Source organism: Symphalangus syndactylus, chromosome 12 (genome assembly GCF_028878055.3).
Source record: "Symphalangus syndactylus isolate Jambi chromosome 12, NHGRI_mSymSyn1-v2.1_pri, whole genome shotgun sequence".
Lineage (NCBI taxonomy): Eukaryota > Metazoa > Chordata > Mammalia > Primates > Hylobatidae > Symphalangus > Symphalangus syndactylus.
This window is the reverse complement of record NC_072441.2, coordinates 83,923,294-83,937,500: the sequence shown is the minus strand read 5'-3', so window position 1 is coordinate 83,937,500 and position 14,207 is coordinate 83,923,294. Positions and strand designations below refer to the sequence as shown.

The 14,207-nt window shown below is 40.4% G+C and overlaps 1 protein-coding gene across 7 annotated transcripts in view; it reads left to right on the top strand.

The window, feature by feature from the left end:
• The window catches only part of ASH1L (ASH1 like histone lysine methyltransferase), a 237,985-nt gene that overhangs the window by 31,698 nt on the left and 192,080 nt on the right, over window positions 1-14,207 (top strand). For 5 of the 7 annotated variants that reach the window (XM_063626691.1, XM_063626693.1, XM_063626692.1 and 2 more), the window contains one exon: window positions 12,058-12,576. In XM_063626691.1, the coding sequence (XP_063482761.1) occupies window positions 12,157-12,576 (420 nt within the window). In that variant the 5' untranslated portion in view covers window positions 12,058-12,156. Of the gene's footprint in view, window positions 1-6,534; window positions 6,570-12,057; window positions 12,577-14,207 lie in introns of all 7 variants that reach the window. The other 2 variants (XM_063626689.1, XM_063626694.1) reach the window with 2 other exon arrangements.

The following is a 14,207-nucleotide window of genomic DNA, read 5'->3' as shown; positions in this document are numbered from 1 at the left end:
CATCTTTGTTCTTTTGGCTTAGGATTGACTTGGCGATGCGGGCTCTTTTTTGGTTCCATATGAACTTTAAAGTAGTTTTTTCCAATTCTGTGAAGAAAGTCATTGGTAGCTTGATGGGGATGGCATTGAATCTATAAATTACCTTGGGCAGTATGGCCATTTTCACGATATTGATTCTTCCAACCCATGAGCATGGAATGTTCTTCCATTTGTATCCTCTTTTATTTCATTGAGCAGTGGTTTGTAGTTCTCCTTGAAGAGGTCCTTCACATCCCTTGTAAGTTGGATTCCTAGGTATTTTATTCTCTTTGAAGCAATTGTGAATGGGAGTTCACTCATGATTTGGCTCTCTGTTTGTCTGATTGGTGTACAAGGTAGTTTTTAACATATTGTTAGATTATCATGCTTTATTTTTATACAATATATATGTCCTATTAATATAATTAGTAATTTTCTTTTTTAAAAATATATAGTTAGTAATTTTCTAAAGAGTTTACTTAATGCTGTAATGATTTGTGCAAAAGTATTTAATGCTGTAGGTACAGTGTTAACTTTCCTTTGAATTTGGACCAGACTGTTCCACATTGTTCCAGAGATTTGAAAACATAAATCCCAAAATTGCATGTAAGATGAATGTTGAATTTGCCTGTTTAAGTGAAGAGATTCTAGCAGTCTTAGGTCTGTTTTTCCTTGGAAATGTATTTTAAGTTGAATATATTGTAGTAGAAACCAGAATAAGTTGTGTTACAACATGGCATCCTTGCCCCTGGATGGAAAACCTAGATTGTTTAGATATTTTTCCAAAAGCTGAAAGAACGATATTCTCAAAGAACATTGCTTTGAAAGTTCAAAAAACAGCATTCTGGCAGCTGCTGTAGGGACTGTTTTTCAAGCAGTTTACATTTAGCAGATAAAAAGCACTCTGTTGTGAAATATCTTCAGAATTTGGGTTTATCTTGACTAGAAACTCTTAAATTTGGTATGTGCGGTTTGCCAATCATGATTTTCCAGTTTTACTACCTAAATGGATTCTCAAAATATGCCTGTAAGCATACTGTTCGTTTTTCTCCTTGATCATGTTAGTGAAATGTAGTATTTCCCTCTTCTCATATACATTTTTAGGGGGGGAAATAAATGTTTTCAAATCTCTTTTCAGTTTATTGGTACTCTGCTATTTATGTAATAATATGTGTCACTTGGATTAAGGTTTTAAAATTTTTTTTCATTTTTAAAATGAGAATCCTGTTTCTTTCAAACCTTTCTCTGTAATGTTTTGAAAGGGAATTAAGTGCAGATAAAAAATGAATTCTTTGCTTGAACCCGGGAGGCGGAGGTTGCAGTGAGCTGAGATCATGGCACTGCACTCCAGCCTGGGTGACAGAGTGAGACTGTTTCAAAAAAAAAAAAAAAGAAAAAGAATTCTTTGGAAAAATGCTGAAATTCTTCATTTATACATATAAATTTTGCAGTTATACATATTAAGACATGGAATTCTTTCATTACAAAAATTGTAATGGGAAAATTTAAAGTGTATGCATTTGTGAGTAATGAATATAAAAGCAATCTTTTTTTTTTTTTTTCAAGTTGTAAAATTTTGTGGGTTTTTTGTTACATCTGTTTTTTGAGATGGGGTCTCTCTTTATTGCCCAGACTGGAGCCCAGTGGCACAATTCTAGCTCACTCCAGTCTCGAACACTTGGGCTCACGTGATCTTCTCATCTCAGCCTCCAGAGTAACTAGGCCTACAGGTGTGTCCCACCACACCCAGCTAATTTTTTAATATTGATTGATTGATTGAGACAGAGTGTCACTCTGTTGGCCAGGCTGGAGTGCCTCTGGGGTAGCTAGGACTACAGGTGTGTCCCACCATACACAGCTTATTGTTTGATTGCCCAGGCTAGAGTACAGTGCTGTGATCATGGCTCACTGCAGCCTCGACCTCCTAGACTCAGGTGATCCTCCCACCTCAGCCTCCTGGGTAGCTGGGACAATAGGCATGTGCCACCATGCCCAGCTAATTTTTTGATTTTTTTTTTCCTTCCTGAGACAGAGTCTTGGTCTGTCACCCAGGCTGGAGTGCAGTGGCACAGTCTCAGCTCACTGCAACCTCCACCTCCTGTGTTCAAACGATTCTCCTGCCTCAGCCTCCTGAGTATCTGAGATTACAGGAGCGTGCCACCATGCCCAGCTAATTTTTGTATTTTTTTTTTTTTTTTAGTAGAGACAGGGTTTCACCATGTTGGCCAGGCTGTTCTAAAACTCCTGACCTCAAGTGATCTGCCTGCCTTGGCCTCCCAAAGTGCTGGGATTACAGGTGTAAGCCACTGAGCCCGGCCTAGACAGGGGACAATTTGAAGCTGGTAAAATATAACCCACATAATTCAGGGTATTAATTCTACAAATATTTATTGAACACCTACTATATGCCAGCTACTGTTCTACATGCTGGGATATAGCAGTGAACCAAACTGATAAGTCTATTTCCTGGTAGAGTTCAAATTTCAATGGAAAGATGTAGACAACAAATATATAGTACACCAGGTGGTAAGAAGAGTATGAGAATAAAATAGGATACTGAGTGTGAGTAGAGGGTAGTGGTGGGATAGGTGTTTTTTTAGGAAATGCTTCTTCTATAAAATTACATTTAGGCAAAGATATGAAGGAAATGAAAGAGCAAGATATGCAATTATCTGGGGAAAGGGTGTTCTATCAAGCGGAGTGGTAAATGCAAAGGTCCCAAGGTAAAGAGTATTTTTGTTGTGTTTGAGAAACAGAAGGGAAACTTCTTTTTTATTTTTTTTATTTTTTATTTTTTTGAGACAGAGTCTCGCTCTATTGCCTAGGCTGGAGTGCAGTGGCGCAATCTCGGCTCACTGCAACCTCCGCCAGAAGGGAAACTTTTGTACATCCTTCTTGGAACTAAGCGAGGAGACTGGTAGGAGATGGAAGAGAGGTGGAGAGGACTTTAGGACAAATTAAATTGGATCTTCAGACCATTTAAAAAATTTTGGCTTCTGCTTTGAGGGAGATAGGAAGCCTACAAAAGGGTTTTGAACAGAGGAGTGACATGATCTGACTCAGGCTTTGAAAGGATCACCCTGCTACTGAATTGAGAAGACTGGAAGAGATATGAGGGTTGAAGAAAGGAACCAGTTAGTAGCATGTTGCATTTGCAAGTCATGCATCTGACAAAGGTCTAATATCAGCATCTGTAAGGAACTTAAGCAAATCTATGAGAAAAAAAAAAGATTAAAAAGTGGGTAAAGGACATGAACAGACACTTCTCAAAAGAAGACATACATGCAGCCAACAATCATGAGAAAAAGCTCAACATCACTGGTCATTCAAGACATGCAAATCAAAATCACAGTGAGATACCATCTCACTTCAGTCAGAATGGCTACTATTAAAAAGTCAAAAAAAAAAAAAGATGCTGGCAAGGTTGCAGAGAAAAAGGAGCGCTTATACACTGTTGGTGGGACTGTAAATTAGTTAAGCCGTTGTGGAAGACTGTGGTCATCCCTCAAAAGACCTAAAAATGGAAATACCATTTGACTCAGCAGTCCCATTACTGGGTATATACCCAAAGGAATATAAATCATAAAGACAGATGCACGCATATCTTCATTGCAGCACTATTCACAATAGCAAAGACATGGGATTAACCTAAATGCCAACCAATGGTAGACTGGATAAAGAAAATGTAGTACATATACATCATGAAATGCCATGGAGTCACAAAAAAAATGAGATCATGTACTTTACAGGATCATGGATGGAGGACCATTATCTTTTACAAACTAATGCAGGAATAGAAAATCAAATACCGTATGTTCTCACATATAAATGGGAGCTAAATGATGACAACACATGGACACATAGAGGGGAACAACACACACTGGGGCTTATTGGAGGGTGGAGGGTGGGAAGAGGGAGAGAATCAGAAATAATAACTAATGGGTACTAGGCTTAATACCTGGGTGATGAAATAAACCCCCATGACACAAGTTTACCTACGTCACAAACACTGCACATGTACCCTTGAACTTAGAATAAAAAATATATTAAAAAAATCAATAAATCGATGGACTTCGAGTTAAGCAGATCACCCTCCATAATGTTGGGGAGGAACTTCATCTACTCAACTGAAGGCATTAATAGAACAAAAGATTGACCTCTCCTCAGTAAGAGGCAAGTCTGCCAGCAGAATGAAAACATTGGGTCTTCCTGGGTCTCCAGCCTGCCGCTGACCCACCCTGCAGATTTTGGGACTGTCCAGCTTCCATAATCATGTGAGCAATTCCTTTAAACAAACCTCTTTCTTAAAAAAAAAAAAAGCTATTCAATAATCCATTCACGTATTTATTATCACTTGGATCTGATAGCTGTCAAAGTAATGAGAACTGGTTAGATTCTGCATACATTTTGAAGGTAAAGCTGACAAACTTAGCTGACCAAATGGACATGAGGGGTTTGAGAGAAAAAACAAGGATGGGTAGAGATTTTTGGCCTAAATATTTCTTGTTGGAATTACCATATTTTGAAATGAAACCTGTAGGAAAAATAGATTTGGGGCAGTGGGCAAAGATGAATTGATTTTAAACATATTAAGTGCCTATCTATTACACAGTCCAGTCAGTGTGTCAAGTAAGCATTTAGATACGTGAATCTAAAGTTCCAGAAAGAGGTCTCAGCTAGTCTCTATCTGAAGATAGAAATTTGCGAATCATCAATGTTAGATGAAATTTAAAGCTGTAAGATTGGATCTGGTCATTTGGGAACTGAGTGTGGATAGAAAAAGGAAGAGGTCCAGGTACCCTGCATCACTCCAGTAGTTAAAGGTCACGGAGGAAGGAAAGAACCTGCAAAGGAGACTGAGGGTAACTAGCCAGTGAGGAAGAACAATCAAGAGAGGAGTCCCAGAGCTGGGCACAGTGACTCGTGCCTGTCATGCCAGCTACTCAGGAGTCTGAGGTCGGTGGATCGCTTGAGGCCAGGACTTGAAGACTAGCCTGGGCAACCTAGTGAGAACCTGTCTCTAAAACAGTGAAAAAAAATTGGGCATGGTGGCACATGCCTGTATTTCTAGCTACTTGGAATAGCTACTTGGGGTCTGAGGCAGGAGAGAGAGACCTTGACTCAAAAAAAAAAAAAAAAAGTATCCCATAAGTCAAGTGAAGTAGCGAGGGAGCTCTTTAGCTGTGCCAAATTCTGTTGATAGGTCAGGTAAGATGAGAGGACTGAGAATTGATCATTCTTCTTAGCAATGTGGAGGTTGTTGGTGACCTTGACTAGCAGTTTCTATGGAGGGGTGGCAGTGAAAGTATAATCAGTATGTTCAAGAGAAAAGAAAAGTAAGGATTGGAGGTCAGGGAGAATAGACAATATAGAGAATTCTAACAATTTTGTTGTGAAGAGGAACAGAGAAATGGGAAGATGGTGGAGGATGTGGAGTCAAGAGGAATTTTCTTTTTTTGTTTTCTTTTTTTTTTTTGAGACAGAGTCTCGCTCTGTCACCCAGGCTGGAGTGCAGTGGCACCATCTTGGCTCACTGCAACCTCTGCCTCCTGGGTTCAAGCAATTCTCCTGCCTCAGCCTCCTGAGTAGCTGGGATTACAGGCATGCGCCACCACACCTGGCTAATTTCTTATATTTTTGGTAGAGATGGGGTTTCACCATGTTGGCCAAGCTGGTCTTGAGTATCTGACCTCAAGTGAGGTCTGCCCACCTTGGCCTCCCAAGTGCTGGGATTACAGGCGTGAGCCATCGTGCTCGGCTAAGAGGAATTTTCTTCCATGAGAGATATTATAGTATGTTTTTGGTTTCAGGCTTATTGACATTATTCAGAGGAAATGTGAGAAATGGATGATGTGAGAGAGAAAGGAGATAGCTGCCTAAATGAAGAGGTTGAAAGGAGAGATCGTTTATATATTGTGATAGGAAGGCAGGCAGAATCTATAGGAACAGACACAGGTAGGAAGGTAGGTAGATATATGGTGGGCACTTGTGGCAGTTTTCTTCTGTTTGTTACTGCTTCCTATCTGACTACTGCTGTGATCAGATAGGAAGCAAAATTAGTGACAATGAAGAAAGGGGAGATGGGATGAAATAGTTTTTTAGGAGAGTGGTAGAGGGAATGGATTAGGGAAGTGTATTGGCAGCACCAAGGGCTTACTCAAAGTTAGTGGTCAGGAATGTAAAATGAGATCATTGAACATTATTGTTTTTCTTAGACTAGCTATGATGGTACAGAGACAGAAGATGTATAAAATAGGATTTGGAAGTATGTTAGTGCTGAAATTAGGATATTTTAGTAAATTTACAGAAAACCACCTGTATGAAATATAATCAACATATTAAGAAAAAGCTTGTGTATAGTTTTCTCATTGTAACACAAGATAAAGTTATGTAAAACAGGAAAAAAGACATTTGCGACATGCCAATCATTGTATTAGAAGCTACAGGAACCTTAAAATTCACTCATTTATTCAGCTATTTATTGGGTACTAAAATTTGTGCTATTCATTATTTCAGGTGCTGGGGATACAATGGTGAGCAAGCCAGAAGAGGTTACTATCCTCATGAAGCTTATGTTTTAATTATACAGTTGGCCTTCCCTATCTGTGATTCCTTACCTGCGGATTCAACCAACTGCGGATGAAAAATATTACAAAAAAATTAAAAATAACAATACAATAATAAAAAAATACAAAAATTTAAAATACAGTTTAATAACTATTTATATATCATTTACATTATATTAGGTATTATAAGTAATCCAGAGATGATTTCAAGTATACAGGAGAATGTGTACAGGCTGTATGCAAATACCACACCATTTTATATGAGTGACTTGAGCATACTCAGATTTTGGTATCTGAGGGGGTGGGATGGGAGGTGGGAGGACTTAATCTGTTGAGGGGTATAGCTGACAAACACAGAACAAGAAAAAAAATTAATTGCCCTAATTGTGATCTTATATGGATCCTAAATATTCAGGGATGGATCAGGTCAGTGCAAGCTTAAATATAGGTCTGAGAACATAGGTCTAGAATCCATTATCCAAATGTTGGTGCCGTAAGTTTTTTTATTTCTTTTTAAAAAAATTCCCTGTAAGTGTTACACATGTTTTTCTTTTTTCTTATTTTTCTTCTTTTTTTTTTTTTGGCTTTTAGAAATGTAGATTGGGTGAAGTGGCACTGTGGTGTTTGGGAGTAGTAGCATCCCTTACTAACTTAAGCCCATTAATAATTCTGCATTGTAATTTATCATTATTCATGGAAATTAGGGTAATTAAGACTAAAATGGGTCCATGTCAAGTTTTATCACTAGGTTTTGAAAAAACTTGGATTTCAGAGTTTTTTGGACTTCAGGATTGTGAGCCCATCATGGAGAAGATAGGACTTTGTACTTTTTATTTTCTGTATTAGAGTTTATTTTTTTAATTTACTTTTTGAGATAGAGTCTCAGATAGGGTCTCGCTCTGTTGCCCAGGCTGGAGTCCGGAGGCATGAGCATGGCTCACTGCAGCCTCGATTTCCTAGGCTCCAGCCATCTTCTTGCCTCATCCTCCCGAGTAGCTGGGACTATAGGTGTGCACCACCATGCTGGGCTAATTTTTTTTTAAATTTATTATTATTATTATACTTTAAGTTTTAGAGTACATGTGCACAATGTGCAGGTTTGTTACCTATGTATCCATGTGCCATGTTGGTGTGCTGCACCCATTAACTCGTCATTTAGCATTAGGTATATCATCTAATGCTGTCCCTCCCCACTTCCCCCACCCCACAACAGTCCCCAGAGTGTGATGTTCCCCTTCCTGCGTCCATGTGTTCTCATTGTTCAATTCCCACCTATGAGCGAGAACATGCGGTGTTTGGTTTTTTGTCCTTGCGATAGTTTACTGAGAATGATGGTTTCCAGCTTCATCCATGTCCCTGCAAAGGACATGAACTCATCATTTTTTATGGCTGCATAGTATTCCATGGTGTGTATGTGCCACATTTTCTTAATCCAGTCTGTCGTTGTTGGACATTTGGGTTGGTTCCAAGTCTTTGCTATTGTGAATAGTGCCGCAATAAACATACGTGTGCATGTGTCTTTATAGCAGCATGATTTATAGTCCTTTGGGTATATACCCAGTAATGGGATGGCTGGGTCAGGTGGTATTTCTAGTTCTAGATCCCTGAGGAATCGCCACACTGACTTCCACAATGGTTGAACTAGTTTACAGTCCCACCAACAGTGTAAAAGTGTTCCTATTTCTCCACATCCTCTCCAGCACCTGTTGTTTCCTGACTTTTTAATGATGGCCATTCTAACTGGTGTGAGATGGTATCTCATTGTGGTTTTGATTTGCATTTCTCTGATTTTTTATTTTTTGTAGAGAGAGGGTCTTGCTGTGTTTGCTAGACTGGTCTCAAACTCTTAAGCTCAAGTGATCTTCCTGCCTTAGCCTTCCAAAGTGCCAGTAATACAGGCGTGAGCCACCATGCCCAGGCAGGATTTGAACTTTTAAAATTATTATTTGTTTTTAAAAAAACATTTGGGTTATTTTAATTACTTTTTATACACAGCATTTTATTATTTATTTTTTCTCCCTTCCCTAATTATGTATTTATTTTTTTGAGACAGAGTCTTGCTCAGTTGCCCAAGCTAGAGTGTAGTGGTATAATCATGGCTCCGTGTAACCTCAACTTCCTGGGCTCAAGCCATCTTCCCACCTCAGCCTCTTGAGTAGCTGGGATTATAGGCACATGACGCCACACACCTGGCTAATTTTTTATTTTTTTTTGTAGAGACGAGGTCTCACTATGTTGTCCATGCTGGCATTGAACTCCTGGGCTAAAGCCATCCTCCCACTTTAGTCTCCCAAAGTGCTGGGATTGTAGGTGTGAGCTACTGTGCACAGCTAACTTTGCACTTTTTTTTTTTTTTTTGAGATGGAGTCTTGCTCTGTTGACCAGGCTGGAGTGCAGTGGCACGATCTCGGCTCACTGCAAGCTCTGCCTCCCGAGTTCACACCATTCTCCTGCCTCAGCCTTCCGAGTAGCTAGGACTACAGGTGACCGCCACCACGCCTGGCTAATTTTTATATATATATTTTTAAAGATGGGGTTTCACCGTGTTAGCTAAGATGGTCTCGATCTCCTGACCTCCTGATCCGCCCACCTCAGCCTCCCAAAGTGCTGGGATTACAGGCATGAGCCACTGCGCCCGGCCTACTTTGTACATTTAAAGGAAGAGTGTGTATGTTTATATGACACATAAGCAGAAATGAACATGATTTGTTAGGGACAGTAAAGAAAACTGAATTGACTAAATGATAGTGGGTGTGTGTTGGGAAGTAAAGATAAACAAGTTTGAATAGTTAGAGGAGAGTGAGATTATTAAAAGCCTTGAATACCATGGTGAAATGTTAATACATGAAATGGTAGACAAGAATCATCAGAGTGAAATGATTGGAAGATTAGTTTTCCAGCTGTTTATATGATTGAATGGAGCAATAACAAGCTAAGGAGTTACCCAATCGGCCAATATTTGTTGTGTACTTATAAACACTGCTGCTGTTCCTACTACTACTAAATTATTGGTACCTTTTTTTTTTCTTGCTCTGTCACCTGGCCTGGAGTGCAGTGGCATGATCTTGGCTCACTGCAACCTCCACCTGCCAGGTTCAAGTGATTCTGATGCCTCAGCCTCCTGAGTAGTTGGAATTACAGGCACCTGCCACCACACTCAGCTGATTTTTGTACTTTTAGTAGAGACGAGTTTCGACATGTTGACCAGGCTAGTCTCGAACTCGTGACCTCAAGTGATGCACCTGCCTTGGCCCCCCAAAGTGCTGAGATTACAGGCATGAGACAACACATGCAGCCAGTACCTTTTATTGAGCCCTCGCTATGTGCCAGTCATTGGGCGAGGTATTTTACTTACATTCCTTGTAGAAGTCATAAGACAACTATTTATTTTTTCACTTGAGACAAGGTCTTGCCCTGTTGCCCAGGTTGGAGTGCAGTGGCTTGATCACAGCTCACTGCAGCCTCGACCTTCAAGGTTCAAGTGATCTCCCACCTCAGTCCCCTGAGAGCTGGGACTACAGGTGTGTGCCACCACACCCTGCTAATTTTTGTACTTTTTTTTTTTTGAGACGGAGTCTCGCTCTGTCGCCCAGGCTGGAGTGCAGTGGCGCAATCTCAGCTCACTGCAAGCTCCACCTCCCGGGTTCACGCCATTCTCCTGCCTCAGCCTCTCCGAGTAGCTGGGACTACAGGCGCCTGCCCGCCACCACGCCCGGCTAATTTTTTTTTTGTATTTTTTAGTAGAGACGGGGTTTCACCGTGGTCTCGATCTCCTGACCTCGTGATCCGCCCGCCTCAGCCTCCCAAAGTGCTGGGATTACAAGCGTGAGCCACCGCGCCCGGCCGTACTTTAATTTAGAGACAGGATTTTGCCATGTTGCCCAGTCTGGTCTCAAACTCCTGGGCTCAAAGAGTCCACCCACCTCAGCGCCTGAAAGTGCTGGGATTATAAGTGTGAGCCACCATGCCTGGACAAGAATCTTACTCTCTTGTTGGAATGAAAAGTCTCAGGGCACATAGTTTAAAATAATCTACTTCATAAATGGAACTTTCTAAGGGATAAGATGTTCTCCATTTTCCAGATACTAGTTCTAGATCTTGAGTCAGACATATGTTTGACATGAAGACTAGTCTGCCAGTCTTCAAGAATACTGACTTGTTTTGTTTTGGTTTTATTAATATATTCAATAGTCTCTGGCTGGGCACGGTGGCTCACACCCGTAATCCTAGCACTTTGGGAGGCCAAGGCAGGCAGATCACCTGAGGTCAGGCGTTCAAGACCAGCCTGGCCAACATGGTGAAACCCCGTCTCTACTAAAAATACAAAAATTAGCCGGGTGAGTGTGGTGGCTTGTGCCTGTAATGCCCAATACTCGGGAAGCTGAGGCAGGAGAATCTCTTGAACCCAGGAGATGCAGGTTGCAGTGAACCGAGATCGTGCCACTGCACTCCAGCCTGGGCGACAGAGCGAGACTCCATCTCAAAAAAAAAAAAAAAATTTCACTAGTCTCCCTAATGATTATATGGTAATCTGGTTTCCTGAGGATCTTTATATTTAAAATGGGGGTGCCTTGTGGAGATTCTCAGATTAGGTGTATCACCTATTGTAAAATAATAAATTAGCACGCTAGTTTTAAAACATTTTGTGTATTTGGGGAATTGACACATGCCTACTGAGTATTTGCTATTAGGAAAACTTGTAAAAATAAATTGCTGATTTTTAAAGTTCTTATAACAACAGTGATTATTTGTATAAATATTTGCTTAATGTTTGCCCTTCTCACTAGAGTATAAACCTTAAAATTTAGGACCTGGGTTCATTTTGTTGAATACTGTATTTTCAGAGTGTAGCATGATGCCTGGCGTATGATAGGTGTTTGGAAATATTTTTTGAATGGACAAGTGAATGAATTCAGAGTTGAATTGTATCCTAGCAATAAAGATAATATCTGCATAAGTTCCTGCATCAGAGAGCCCTAACCTCAAAAAGCCTGATAATCTCTTCTAAAAGTTTAGAATACTGAAACCAGCCTGAGATAATTTAAAAAGAATTTTTATAGGTACATAGCATGTTTAAATATTTATGGGGTGAATGAGATACGTTGATGCAGGCATACAATGTGTAATAATCTCATCATAGTCAATGGAGTATCAAAAAAGATGAAATTATTTTTATTTTAGGCAATGTTTGCTTGACTGTAAGTTTCAGAAGCTTCTTGGTGATTCTTAAATTTGCATTTGCACCATACCACTATGGCTTGTTTATGATATCTGTAGAATGATAAACTTATTCTGAATTTTAAATGTATTTATAACTAAATGGATTTAAATCTATTTTGAATTAACGTTTTGATCTAACTGATTTTTTTTGGGTAGTTGTTGACTTCCTTGTTGTCTTCCCTTATACCTATTACTTATGTTAATCAATAGTTGCCTCTTTTCTGATAAATTTTTGTTATGATCTGTTCTGCAGAGAAAGATGCTGGTTTCAAGTTTTGGAGATCCCTGTTTTTTATGGAACACAGTTCTGTAAAATTTTCATAAGATTCCTTGGCAATAACATACGCTTGTGATGGACCCTAGAAATACTGCTATGTTAGGATTGGGTTCTGATTCCGAAGGTTTTTCAAGAAAGAGTCCTTCTGCCATCAGTACTGGCACATTGGTCAGTAAGAGAGAAGTAGAGCTAGAAAAAAACACAAAGGAGGAAGAGGACCTTCGCAAACGGAATCGAGAAAGAAACATCGAAGCTGGGAAAGATGATGGTTTGACTGATGCACAGCAACAGTTTTCAGTGAAAGAAACAAACTTTTCAGAGGGAAATTTAAAATTGAAAATTGGCCTCCAGGCTAAGAGAACTAAAAAACCTCCAAAGAACTTGGAGAACTATGTATGTCGACCTGCCATAAAAACAACTATTAAGCACCCAAGGAAAGCACTTAAAAGTGGAAAGATGACGGAAGAAAAGAATGAACACTGTCCTTCAAAACGAGTAAGTAGAATTCCTAACAATATGTGGTTATTGACAATATTTTCATTTCCCTATTAATTTTTATCCTATGTATGTATTTCCGGGAGTTTGATTGTCATCTTTCTATGTTATTTCCAGATAGTTTGTTTTTGTGAGCCTTAAAGTAAGCCCCGAGGCTTGTCAAAGATGTAAGTTAATAGCATAACCATGTATGTATTTGTACTTGTAAAATTATTTAAAAAATTTATTTATTTTTTTGAGATTAAGTTTTGCTCTTGTCGTCCAGGCTGGAGTGCAATGGCGTGATCTCAGCTCATGGCAACCTCTGCCTTCTGGGTTCAAGCAGTTCTCCTGCCTCAGTCTCCCGAGTACTTGGGATTACAGGCGCCCACCACCACACCTAGCTAATTTTGTGTTTTTAGTAGAAACGGCGTTTCACCATGTTGGCCAGGCTGGTCTCAAATTCCTGACCTCAGGTGATCTGTCCACCTCGGCCTCCCAGAGTGCTGGGATTACAGGCGTGAGCCACCACGCCTGACCTATTTATGCAATTTTTAAAGGCAAAACTCCAAAATGCTGGGATTACAGGTGTAAGCCACTGTGTCTGACCGAAAAAAGATAAATCTTTATTGAGATATGATTCACATACCATACAGTTCACCCATTTAAATTCAGTGATTTTTAGGGTATTTCATTATTAGCTTTAAAAATTTATGTAAAATCATTTCTTTCTTTTTTTTTTTGGTTTGTTTTTTTTTTTTTTTTTTTTTGAGACAGAGTCTGGCTCTGTGGCCCAGGCTGGAGTGCAGTGGCGCGATCTTGGCTCACTGCAAGACTGCAAGCTCCGCCTCCTGAGTTTACGCCATTCTGCGTCAGCTTCCCGAGTAGCTGGGACTACAGACGCCTGCCACAACGCCCGGCTAATTTTTTTGTATTTTTGGTAGAGATGGGGTTTCACTGTGTTAGCCAGGATGGTCTCAATCTCCTGACCTCGTGATCCGCCCGCCTCGGCCTCCCAAAGTGCTGGGGTTACAGGTGTGAGCCACCGCGCCTGGCCTTTTTTTTTTTTGAGACGGAGTCTCACTCTGTCACCCAGACTGGAGTGCAGTGGTGTGATCTCGGCTCACCGCAACCTCCGCCTCCCGGGTTCAAGCGGTTCTCCTGCCTCAGCCTCCTGAGTAGCTGGGATTAGAGGCGCCCACCACCACACCCAGCTAATTTTTGTATTTTTAGTAGAGGTGAGGTTTCACCATGTTGGCCAGGCTGGTCTCAAACTCCTGACCTCAGGTGATCCACCCACCTCAGCCTACCAAAGTACTGGGATTACAGGTGTGAGCCACTGCGTCCAGCCAAAATAATTTATTTCTAAACCTTTTTCATTTCCCAAATTAAAACTCCATAACCATTAAATAATATCTTCCATTTCTTCTGTCTCCAGCGACTGGTAATATCTAATGTACTTGCCGGGCGTGGTAGCTCACGCCTGTAATCCCAGCACTTTGGCATGCTGAGGCAGGTGGATCACCTGAGGTCAGGAGTTTGAGAGCAGCCTGGCCAACATGATGAAACCCCGTCTCTACTAAAAATACAAAAAATTAACCGGCCATGATGGCAGGTGCCTGTAATCCCAGCCCTTGGGAGGCTGAGGCAGG